Raw genomic sequence first — 12,978 nt, 5'->3', positions numbered from 1 at the left:
CAGGTGTAAGAAACCCGGATGAATGGCTTTTGTCATTATTTTTCATTAGTGACCTAGATGGTGGAATAGATGGCATTTATCATGTTTGTAGCAGACAACAAGCTGGGAAGAATGCAAGTATATTGAAGAACAGTATGGGGCTTCAAAATCGTTCTGACAACCTGGCAAAGATATACCAAGTAAAATAGGACTAGCTGGAGACTTCTTACTTGGGCAGAAATGCTCAGCTTTTCAGATGCAAGACAGGTGGATAGACAGCAGTGTGCAGAAGAGGATCTGAGAGGTATAATGGTTCCACAATGTGATGCTGTTGGAGGGGAAGAAGATGGGGGAGAGGGTGCATCATGCTGGGAAGCTGATGTTTTGAACTGCAAGGCATGCAATGTTACTCTGCCCCACAGAGAACTTACAAGGCCTGATGCTGGAGTGCTGCATTTAGGTTTGACTGCTGTGTATTGAGATGGATCAGCTGGAGAACGAAGGACGACTGTCAGCCGCTTGGAAAACTTGATGGGATCTATGGAAAAATATTTACTAAGCTGGAGTTATTTATTCTAGAGAAGGGAAGGCTGAGGGATGATTGTGAAAGTCTTGAAGTGTGTGGAACATCTGCCATGAGCAGGAAATAAAGTGTTTTCTGTGTTATTGGGGAGTAAAGCAAGACATAATGTGTTTAAATTGAAACGAGGGGGGATTCAGCTTAAATACCGTTGAAACATTTACTGTCTCTCCATAGTGAAGCAGAGGAGTGGAGTACCTGGGAGTGTTGTGGAATTGCTGTCAGCTTTTAAGAACGAGTGAGAAAAACAGCTGGCTGGAGTGATAGGGGTGACATGGGTATAATGGACCTCTCTTGGGGAAGAAGATGATCTCTTGACTTCCTTCTAGTGTTCTTCATAATGTATCATTACTTTTGTGGGATTAATTGCCAAAACTTTCTGCTGAATCTTGATACCATATTTTAAGTATCTGCTTTCATGGAAGAAAATATTGTAACAGACAACATTATTCATTTGTGCTTGTCTAATGACAGGATTCCCTGTGGAGATGTGTGTAGGGCTTTACCTAAGCGTAGCACAGATTAAAAAAAGACAACAAACTTCAAAACTGTTTCTTTTTGTGAAAGACTGACTGCTGTATTTCTGCTGCTTGCCTCCATTCAGAGGACTTGCCTACCCCTGTTTTTCTAATGACTAGAGAGAACCAGGAGGTGTATTAAAAAAAAAAAAAAAATCAGGCATGCCTGTGGTAGCCTTGCAAAGCTGTTGAGGAGAAGCTTCTGCATGCACATACATATTCGTGTGCATGATTGGGCCTTAATAAGGAATCAGTTACCAATCAATCAGCCAAAACAGAGCTTAGTGGCTCTCTAGGTAAATAATAGTTGTTGATAGATAGGTGCAGGGTGTTGGGAGAATAGAAAACTATTCAGTAGAAGATTTTTTATATTTTCAGTGTATTTCTTTTGATGGAAAAATAAATACAGGAAAGTTAAATGGCATCAATTAGCACTGAAATGTAGCTTAAATAAAGACCAGATAAATAAATGTTCATTAAGAGCCTGGGTTTGGGTTATCCCTGCGTAACAAGGCACTTCAATTTAAAAAAACCCAACTGTTTAAACCCTATATAATGTAGAACTCTTCAAGAACTGGATCTATTTGTTCCTCTAATTTTTTTAATGCTGTTCTTTTTGTATTGAAAGGCAGTGCAGATTGAGACCATAATAATTATTAAAGCCTGATTTCTCAAGATTTATGGTTTTGAAATTAGCTTGATGTCTGTTGACAAGAGACTTTATTAGCTGAGCTATTTTTATTGCTTTCTAATTTCAGATTGGGATTTTTTTTTTTTTCCTATAGTATGTGAAATATGGTAGGAGGTTGTTTAAATCTGAAGTAGTGACTCTGGGAGTTTTCCAGAAGAAAATATTTTGACAAAAGGTGTGCCATTGTATTGGTTGAGCTTTTGATTTTTTGTGGAATGTTATTTTGGAACTTTTACAGGCAGGTACAAAAATGACTCTGCCTCATAAAGGGAGATGGGAGACTGTGGTGTAATATGGAGAAGGCTACATGAACTTACTGTGTTAGACGGCACTTCTTGCTGATCTTTTGCTGTCCTTTTGCTGTCACCTGTATTAACAATCCAATTTATATTTAAACAAAGAATAGAGAGCTGCTCTCTCTCACTTTTTGGCCAGATAGCTTCATTATTTTTGTCTGTCTTCTGAGCTCTCAGTGTTGCAGGACAAGCCAGCATCAGTCCCACTTTTATCTTAACAGTCATCTGCTGAAGGGAAAATGTAAGAACTATCTGCTGAAACTCACTGTGGAGGGGTGAGAGTGAGTGAGGTTGCAGAGAGATTTTGCTACATCTTGGCTGGTGTGCATTATTGATGCCTTTTGTCTGCAGTGTTTTAGGATCAGTGTTTTTAGTTAAGATGTTTAATGTGACAACCATTTGCTGGGTTAACTTTAGTAAACTAGAGAAATATGCAGCAGGTTTGTTATTTTTAATCGTTAATTAACTTGTCTAATAAATATGTTATTTTGATCTATTCCTTTGTTTAGTGTAATAATAATAAACAATACCACAGAGCTAGCAGCAGAATATGCAACTCATTTATAGAAAGTTATTAAAAATACATTTCAATTTAATAGAATGCTTTCTAGAACTACAATTTAAAATCAAATCCCTTGCAGAATAGTAAGAATTACAGCTCTGCATAGGCACTGGCAAAATATTTTGCAAGACCGCCTTGACTTTTACTGTATACTCTGGTGACATATTAATAAAATGCATTATTGTAAATTGCTGACCCGTGTCAGATATACGGATATGTCTGTAAATGTCAATAGATCGATGATGTTGGGACTTACAGAACTTAAGGCTGGAAGGGGTCATCTGGTATGTCTTCCTGTCACGGGGTACCAAACAGTCATCCCCCTACCCTGCGAGTTTACAGGGCTGTGGGCTGACATATATTAAACGTAGATAACCAAGGAACATGCAGGTTCTACTGAAGTCTAACCGCTGCCCTGCAGTGGCGAGGAATTGATTTCAGCATGCCATGCTGAACCCTTTGTGCAAAATGAGCTCCCAGGTATAGGCAAATGCAAGCACCTTCTATCGTCCTCACCCACTTCTACTCCCTTCCGCAGGGAAACAAATGGAAGACAGCCTCTCTCTGTTATATAATCTGACCAAGATGAAAAATTCCTTGCCAATGCACGTTGGGCGTTTATTTTGAGCCTGAGCATGTGAGCAAGACGTACTAGACACTGATCTATGAAAAAGGACTCCTTTCACGATCTTGTGTTGCTTCTTTAGCTGTGGCCTATCTCAGATACTTCTGGAAAAAGTACGTGGTAAATAACAAAACAACCCAGAATAAACTGGCCAGTTACACATCCATAAGAAGAATACTTCTTGATGCATTCTGGAGCTGAAGCATGAGATTTGCTGTGTCCACATTGTGTTGCTTGGTCTGTTGACTTCAGCCAGAGGTAACTAACTGATTGATCTGTATTTCAGACTTCTTTTGTGGCTGCTTAATAATGTGTCCAGATGTGCTGTGTTGGAAAGAGTGCAAGAAAGAGACTGGGCATGTTTTTTCACCCCATTTCTTTAGTGCTGTGTTTTGCTTCTTGCTGATGCCAGGAGTGTTGCACTCAACTACTTCTGCATCATTCCTGCTAGAACTTGTTTAGAAACTACAGCGTTACCGATGAAGCAGCTGTTAGGATCTTGAATGTTCTCAGATTTGTAATTTTACTTTCCACCTGCTAGAGGATTCTGCAGTGTCTCTAATGTGGCAGTCTCTGCTGAGACCAAGTAGTAAGTGTGAGTGCCAGCATGATAAGGGCACACAATTTCCATTTTCAAAATCATGTTGTAAGAGTTTTACAATCTAATAATTGGAAACAGAATTCAGGATAGAATATACTAAATAAATTATCATTCTGAAATTGTTTAGCCCCTGTTAAGATATGAGATCTGTTAAAAAAGTATTTAGTGAATTCAGGCCCTTTCACTGCTTAGTATCTCCAAGGCGTGGTGTACAGCTGAATCTCGTAATGTCCCTTAAGATGGGTTGGTGTTGTCCTTAAATTGCAGGTCGAGAAACCTGACCAACAGAAAATTGGGGACAAATTATAAACTGCTTCATGCTGGTATTAGAGTTTTGGTATTCTTTAGTCTTGTATTCACTGGATTCTGATGACTATTTTTAAAGCAAGGCACATTTTTTTTGTGTTACAGTTTCAGAACAGAATTCCTGGTTGAAAGGGAAGAAATGAATGCTGTATGTCTACATAAGCATTGCTAAACAGACTGTTTGCGGGAAATGTACAAATTTTTGAACTGGTGTGCTAAGCAGATTAGATGATAGAAACTCAGATTAAATGATCTTTGCTTTAAGGACTGTCACAAAAAGAAAGTGTCTGTTATTGTTCTTTGAGAGTTGATTACAAACTCCTGAATACCTTTGGAAAATACTAGCCAAGAGTGCATGCAGAACCAAAGGATGTTCTGACTTGCTTATTGCCTCAGTGTAATTGCTGTCAAATGTTAGACTAATGAAAGCCAGAGGCACCTGCACCATTGATGGTATTATTGTGTGTTACCATCATTTAAGTGAAAAAGCAGGCATACTCAACAGCTGCAGAAGAAGGGCACGTTGAAAGCGGCTTAACTCTGTTGCAGAAGAAACGTCTTTCACGTTTGTGTTTCAAGGAAATAAAATACTCCACTATGCTTTGCTGGTTTTGCTTGGTTTTAACCAGATGTCTGAGATTACTGAATGAGAGAGACCTCAGTAAGGATTTAAATGACTGCCTTGAGCTATGTATTCTTACATTTCACTTTTTAAATTTGGCTTTCATCTTCAGAACTATCTAAGAGGAGACCAGGGTTTACATTTGTAAAGGTATAAAATTCTTCAAGTCCTTCAGTGCTGTTCATGACTTTTTAGTTTGAGATTCTTTCCAGATGAGAAATTTTCTCTAGAGAAGTTACGTCAATTAGGCAAAATCTGTCAGTATTTTCAGGTTAATCTAGGTAAAAAGAACACTTTGAATTGCACATTAGTGTATGTGATTTTATAAGGGGCATGAACCATAAAAGAGATACTTGGCACTGCTGTGGGGATTAGCCTGTCTTAAGGGTGGGGAAAAAACAGAATATGTTGAAGGGAGTTCTTCAGGAAATTAAAGTTCTGCTTGATCTATCTAGTTTTCTTCATGGAATAACATTTTCCTTGTTTTGTTGTCTTCCTCAGCTGTGCATAGATTACTTACTCTTTGCTTTGTCCGGTACTTCTATAGCTCATAGTGTTAGAGGAATGTAATGTACAAACATGAAATAGCTGCTGGAGTTTTTTTATTTGGTTGGGGTGGTTTTTGTTTTTTTTGGTTTTTTTTTTTTTTTTTTTTTTTTTGTGTGTACCAAAACCTTCTGACAAAGCTACTTTTTCCCAGGAAAGAGTGACATTTCTTCCGTTAGCCATAATACAGTACAGCCCTGAGGTGAACATCCAAGCGTCTTAGCTTGCAGGTGCTGCAGATTTCAACTTGAAAGCTCATAAGGGATAAATTAAACTTTTTACTTACAGCAGATACTGACAATTTAATCTTTTATGGTAATAATGCTATGTTAAACTAATGGAATTGGTTTTGTCAATGAAGTGGCACTCAGGACACCTATTTTACGGATGGTGCTAAAGATAAAGAAAACGCTTGAATCGCTACCTTTGAGACAGTGACCTTACTGTAGCCTTTGCAGGTATAGTGAATGTTATTTATCTTAGGAATAAACTATAGTTACTTTAAGTGAATGAATGATGCTTATCTTTTGTGGTATAATGAGCCTCCTTTTTAACTTCTGCTTACTTCCTCAACTATACGTTGGTGGGGTGGTACCTAAGCAGTCTGAAATTAAGAGCAAACAATTGTTTTGATCAAACCGAAGTCAGCTTTCACTTGCAAGGCTTCATCTAACTAAATTGCTGCTGTTTTTCACTCCCAGATATATGAAGCATTTCCCATTTACTTCTGTGAAAACTGTAAGACTAATGATGGGCAGAATTTGATCTCCTGCTATATATTAATCTCTCTTTTTTGAGTAAATGATGATTTTCCACACTTCTGCCTGGATCGGGCAAAATACATAAAGAAGAATTTTCAAAGTCAACCTGTAGCTCAGTCTCAGCTTAGAATAATTTACCATTAATGTGATGTGGAGTGCCTGTGTGAGTTAACTCGGGAAAGACGTTGATTTATCATGGTCTCAAAATAGCCCTTGTAGCCCTTGTATGCAGCTGCTTATGCTTAAGCTGCTGTGCCCAGTTGTCAGTCCAACTCATCCTCCTTTAGGCAAGACAAGCTGGTAGTCTTGTCCTCCTGCGGGTAAAATGCACCTACTGCCCAGCTGTAATGTTTCACACTAAAGCAGTATTTAGTGACAGACTATTCTTGTGCATGTTTTTCATTGTTGCACCACTTCAAGCACAGTGGAAAAAAACCCCACCTTGATTGTGGACTTGTCTCTTCTATTCACCACAGTATTAAAATTTGCCTTATGGGAGTAATGTGTAAAGTTTGTATTGCGCTTTTGAAGGAAGCACACCCTCTCCTTCCGAATTAGTCCTTTTGCCAGCTTGTGTATGGAAATAATTGTGGTACTGTCCTGCTTCAGCAGAGCTGGCTGTCCACCTAAGGATTTTACTCTGTCTCCTGTTCTCTGTGCCTTCAGTGAAAACTGAACAGCTTTCTACAACAGAAATTGGGCACTTCGGTGTTACGTGTATGTGCATATGTGTATGTAGATAACGGGATGAAGTATGTAAGTAAAGGTATGCACAAAGTTAAGCCCTTTGAACATTGTAGAAGGCTTACATAAATCTGTACATGTGTGCTGTGCACACAGTCATAATTTTACCTGTCTCCGTCAGCAACAGGACTTCTCAGCAGCTGAAGAAGTCTTACGTACAAAAGAGATTTTATCAGAGGGATTCTGAGGGAACAGAGTTTGGTTTGAGAGGTGCTGAGCAATGGGAATAGGGAGCTGCCTGGTTTTGGCAGCTAGGGAGGAGCCAGAGACCTGTGACTGCAGTTGTACCTCACACTCTGTTTCTTCTGTTGTTATTCTGTTCCTAAATGGGTGTCTTCAAACTCAGTCATGAAAAAACCTGTAGGCATGGGCAGCTTCAGCTGACAGTTTCAGTGTTGGAGCTATGTGGCTGTTAGACAGTTGATTCTTGTGCTATTTTTTTCAAGTTTGAGAATGTCTTCCAAAAATTGACATTTTGCTGTGTTCAGAGTAAAATTTGGAGAACATGTTTTGAAAGTACTGATCAGAGCTGGGCATCTAACTGATCTGCATGCCCTTGCAAATCTGTGAATTCACCCATCGCGGTTTGTGATCTTGAATTGAACTTTTTACATTCAGTCCTTTCTTTTAGGAGGTAGGAGAATTTAGAACTTCCTTAGAAAGACTACTTAAAGGATGCTTGTCTTATTAATGCTTTGCTGGGGCCTCAGCTTAGCAATCAGAATCCATGTGGCTGTTACATTTTAGAAATTTGAATGCATAGTTCTGTGTATCCTTCAGTTTTGTTTTCAGAGTCTGTAAATGAATGCTCCAGGTAATAACGTTTCTTAAATTTAAAATGCTTTCCAACAGAAATATGTAGGAGAAATGAAGATCTAGTGATTATTTTCTACTGTGTGTTGAAAGAGCAGTCTAGTTTACCAAATCCAGTTCAGCAGTTTCCATAATGAGGAGATTTCCTTCTGTCTCTGAAACCCACAGCTCTGTACCTGTGAGCTCACAAATTTCTTACAAAAATGAGCCAGGAACCCAAAAAGCAGCTGTTTCATTTGGTCCTGTGGTTTGACTATTCTGTAGAAATCGTCTATGCCTAAAGCAGGGCCAGAGCTCTGGCAAAAATTAAAATCATGTGGATGATATTATCATATTGTGCAAGAGATACAAATTAATAATTGCACAGGAAAACTATGCGGATGAGATAAAATAGCTCTTAAATTGCTAAAAATAAGTGCTGGCACAGTGTCTTTGCTTTCCATGGCGTTTTACAGAGCATTAAAAAAAAATGCTAGCCCTCATGGAACAATTCACAGTGTTTATTTTTTAAAAGGGTAACCTCAGACCAAGAGAGAATACATAAAAAAAGGAATATAATTACGTTAAAATTGGCATCCTACACAATGGCGCTGATATAAAATTGTCTTTGTAAAATGTTGTATACTGGTTTACTTTTAAGTGACGTTGCCTTTAGACCTGATATTGATATAATTTTATGCAATTTCTAGGTCTGTCTCTCACCCTTAATAAAAATTCTGGATTATTTCCCATTGAAATTAAGTGCAGCCATGACAGAACAGAATGATAACTTTTCCCTTTGTGTTAACCTCAGTGTTACAAGAACATATTTGTTCTTCAGATGCCTAGGCAATTAATTTTCCCTGTTAAAGGAGAAGAGCCTGTTTTTCATGCAGCGGTTTGCTGTTCTGTTACTGCAGAAACTGCCTGTCTGTTTACCAAGGAAAGGGATAATGTGACTTAAACAAGATGGCTAAATCCTATTCGGCAGGATCAGAGGGGGTGGTGAATGTTTGACATTTGCGGAGAGAAACTGTCTTAAGCGCAGAGGCTTTTTCTGCGCTGCGGGCTGGCGTGGCAAGGGGACCTCTCCTTCCTCCGAGGTGCAGCGTGTGTGTGCGTCCGTGTGCTGGTGCGGCGGCTGCCGCTGCAGAGCACCGGGGATGAATTACTTGACGGGTGCAACCGAAGGCGACGTTCGCTTCACAAAATCGGCGCGGCGTGCGCTGCTGCTAACCTGAGAGAGGCAGCCGGCAGCTCTTCATGACAGCTAGAGGTGGAAGGACCCAAACTTGCGGTCCTCCCCCCGCCCCCAAGAGATCGTTAGTCCATTCCTTTATAGTGGTTCATTTTGGCTCTCTGTCTTCGCCAGAATGCTGCCAGTGAATGTGTGTCATGGTTACAATAGAGTGTGGTAACACATAACAGCAATGAAAGCCCAGCGGGAAAGGCTACAAATTCCAGGGCTGACCTTGGAGTAAGTATTGTCTGTCTTTAATATTTTAATGGTTTCTGCATGATGCTGGCTTCCGTGCAACCAGGAGCTGTTTAACATAGGTTTGTGCTGACAGTCTGTGAGCACTGCAGCTCCAGGTTGAAGGAACACGCTTTAAATGCATTGCAGTTGGTTTCAGCAAATTGCGAGCCTGGAGCTGGGATATTGCAGTACATTTGGAAAGAAAGCATTTCTGCATATTTAAAGTTACTGAATGTCAGTGCATGGAGCGTCCTGTCAGCTCACTGGGGAAGAATCTGTCAGTAGGCCGTGGTGTCTGTCTGTCTCTCCAGCTCTCTGTTACTGTTTGTTTATCCCAGTGCTGCCTTTCAGAAAGGCCTCTATCTCTGCTGAATAATAGAGAGCACCGCAAGAGATTACAGCATTATAGAAACGCTGTCCGTGAAAATCCATCAGGAGTGAGCTGTATTTTACATACGTAACTATGCTAATGAACTGTATTGACATTCTGGAGCATTCCTGGTAGTCTCTGCAGTTAAGTGTGTTTACCTAATGTAGCAGTATGTTTGCTTGGTATTCGCTTGAAACTGATTAACTCATTTGTGTGCTTTCAGCTATTTAGAGAGTAACTACATGAAAATATGTAATTTTAGTGTATAGTCATAGTAAGTATAGTCTTTTATTCATAAATGCCAGCATATGTTCACCCAAGGTTTGTTAGTCAAAGCCAAATATGTATTTCTATACATACATAGCTGCAGTCTGCATTGACATGTCAGACATGTATGTATGCATGTTGTAGCCACCATGAGAACTTGCTAATTTTACATAGATTAATAGATATGATTACGTCAGATCCTTTAGTATTCGCTGGGACTTCCCCATTCTTGCTGGAGAAAAAAAAACCCTAAATGCTGCAGATGCCTGCGGTAAAGTTATTTAGCTATGAAAGGTATTATGTCTGACATCTGCCATGTTTTAAAGAGAGGGCTATGGGTAAGTGTGCAGCGTAGCAAAGAATTTGTTCTAATAATCATATGAAGGTGATAGAATACTTTATTCCAAGAAACCAAGTGTAGATGTTATATTGGATTCCCCAGAATTCTGCATTACAATCTGGCACCTTCTGCTGAGAGCAGTGTGTGTTAGCTGTGAGCAGACTAAGCTCTAGATATTTTTCTGAAAAAAACAGCATTGCTAATATCTCAGGAGTTTTGGAGGAGGGGTCTCATCAGAAGCTCATTAAAATAGTTTCCATAAATAATTGATAATTATACTCCTTTTCAGATGTGGCAATTTAAATATTTTAAAATCGATCTTCACTGAATTATGTAATCGTCATATGAGAGTAACATCACTAACTGCAAAGGACAAAAAATGATTCCTGTTACTGCTTTTTCAATATATGTGTGTGTTTTTACAATATGAAGTAGTTGTTTACTGCTTCCTCCTTTTTCATGGTAACCTGACATAACTACATTTCCTTTCCCATATTTTGAAAATATTTAATACTGATACCATTAATAATTATATTTTAAATTCAGCACTGATCATTGTTTTTGCTAAAATGTTGTCTGGATATGTTTAGTTTTTTCATATATTAGACTTTCTTTTGCCATCACACTTTCTACTTTCTAAACTTAATTTACTTGTACAGGAAAGAAAGTGTCATGTTTTGGTTGCTGGTACTTAATGATTCCAGTTGAGTTGTTTTTTCGTGATTTGTCAAAGCTGAGTCAATGCAGACTTAAGTCATGTCTCCCAAATTCTTCCTTTCAATCATCTGTAAAAGCACCTATCTGGGGGGAAAAAAATCCCAACTTACTACTCAGAACATTCTTCGCACACTGATTCTCATAGATTTTCTTTTAATAAAGTTTAAATGTTGGGACTAGAATTACATTGTCTCTCTGAGAAATTAGTACAGTCTGTCTACTTTATATTCATTACTTGCAGAAAGCTCTTTCAAAGAATATTAAGGATCAAAAATGAAGCTTTCCAAATTTAGTAAATGTGAGAATTAAGGCGGCCTGTCAGCCTCGTGCATATGCACTGTGATAATTTGTTTTAACAGGTTTTTGCATGTAATTTGTAGGTCTTAAAAAAGCAAAGCTGAAAAGCAAGTTCTATAGAAGTGGACTGATTGACACTCCAGTGTCATCGCTTGGTGGGAATTTGTAGATCCATAGTACAAGCACATCTGATGCTGAATGCCCGAAGAGTCTGCTCCATGACTGAAACTCTGATATGTCACAGTAATGAAAATGAGGAGGAAAGTGAGTAACTACTATCAGGTGTAGGACTTCCACCTGCTCTGTGTGTGCCACCCACTAGAGGGAGGGAGATGTGTTTTGACTTTGGGTCTCTGGGATTTGTTCGCAGCAAAGTGGCTTGGGAATCTCATTCTGGGGTCTGGAGTTGATACACTCTTCTCATTGAGCGCCAGACCTGTTTACTCCCTCTACTCTAGCTTTAATAGGTTCCTTGCCCTGAGTCGTTACCCCGTAGCAGTCCTCATGCTGTCTCCCTGCTGCAGTCCCATGCCTTTTGGCCAGCTGGTGCCAGTTCTCCTGCTTCCTCCACCTGGATTCTCTTTTGATCAGTGTCTGCTGCCCTCCCTGCTTCTGATCCTGCTGGAGGCTGGTCGTGGTCTGCATCCCCTGCCTTCGTCCCTTCCCTTGCTGTGCGCCCTGGAGCAGAAGGGTGACGGTGCAGCACTGGAGAGCTTCCCAGCCTGTGGTCAGCCGGGCAGCCCCGACAGACAGACGGAAGGGGGGTGCAGAAGCGAACAGGTCGGGATGAGTGGCCACCTCCGCTGCAGCAGACCTGCCTTGGAGAGTAAGAGACAGTGCAGATAGTGCTTAGAAGTACAAAAAAACTTTTCGCAGGCCTGTGCTGATCATAGGCAAGCAAAGGCCTTTCCAGTGCGTGTTGCGGCAGGTCTTTGCAGTGTGACAGAGAGTGCCCCTGTCAAACAGCATCCACAGCTTTCTCCGCAGGCCTGCACAGGCTGGCTGATGTGAGCCTGGGTTCAGTTCAGCCATTTTCAGAGTGATATATTAAGCCATCGGCTCTTAATGAAGCTCATTAGCTCAGACATACTCTTGTGGTAGCACGGCTAGTCTGCAACTGAAATCAAGCTAGCTCCTACCTAGCTGCTGGGCTGTGTTGGCCGCGCGCTCTTCTGTGCGCCTAGCTCAGGGATTATGCAGGCACAGCCATCAGCCAGAGGAACTTCCCCTAACCCAGCAGGCTTGTCAGAAAGTATCAGGAAGCCCACCCTTGGCTCAGTCTGCGTGTCCCTGCCAAGTTTTGTGTCCTCTCCAAAGCATCTCAAGAAGGAAAGGTTGCAAGAATGTACAAGGTCAAAAAAATGTTGTCCCTGGTGTGTTTTAGAAGCAGTAGTACTATTCCTGTTGAAATGTTGAGAAGAAACTGAATCAGGTATCCATCTTGAGAGGTTTTGGTGGGAACATTGTAAAATCTGGCAAAATGTCATGCAATTGAAAACAAGTGTTTAGAGTTTGAGCCAGCTGTTCTTAGCATATCGGCCATCTGCATCTTCAGTGGGGACAAGACAAGAGCACTGGTGTTGGCTGGCTGCAAGGGTCTTGGTACGTAGCAGAGCAAATCTTTATGAAGGTGATGCTGGAAAAAGTTCACAAAAGGCAGAGCCACGTGTTTTTTAGACAGATAACTTCAGCCAGTTGCAACAGGAGGCATACTGTCTTTTTTGAGAGGCCTTTTGAATGGAGATGCACTTGAGAAAACCTCTTGAAGGCACCTTTGAAGCCAAATGCTCAAGCATGTTTTTTTTGTATGAGTTGTCTGTATCCATATATGATTACCTAGATGAAGGACTTGATGTTTGTGAGGGAACATTTCATAGTGAAATTGAT

At 40.2% G+C, this 12,978-nt stretch overlaps 1 protein-coding gene across 5 annotated transcripts in view; it reads left to right on the top strand.

Moving 5' to 3' along the window:
* MAST4 (microtubule associated serine/threonine kinase family member 4) overlaps positions 1-12,978 on the top strand; it is a 300,471-nt gene that overhangs the window by 161,995 nt on the left and 125,498 nt on the right. For 2 of the 5 annotated variants that reach the window (XM_075447101.1, XM_075447100.1), the window contains exon 1: positions 8,686-9,100. The exons of the other annotated variants lie outside the window; for them this stretch is intronic. In XM_075447101.1, coding sequence (XP_075303216.1) covers positions 9,054-9,100 — 47 coding nt within the window. In that variant the 5' untranslated portion in view covers positions 8,686-9,053. Of the gene's footprint in view, positions 1-8,685; positions 9,101-12,978 lie in introns of those variants that run through there. 5 annotated transcript variants of the gene reach the window in all.

This window comes from Opisthocomus hoazin, chromosome Z (assembly GCF_030867145.1).
Source record: "Opisthocomus hoazin isolate bOpiHoa1 chromosome Z, bOpiHoa1.hap1, whole genome shotgun sequence".
Classification (NCBI taxonomy): Eukaryota; Metazoa; Chordata; class Aves; order Opisthocomiformes; family Opisthocomidae; genus Opisthocomus; species Opisthocomus hoazin.
This window is presented reverse-complemented; position numbering and strand designations above follow the sequence as displayed.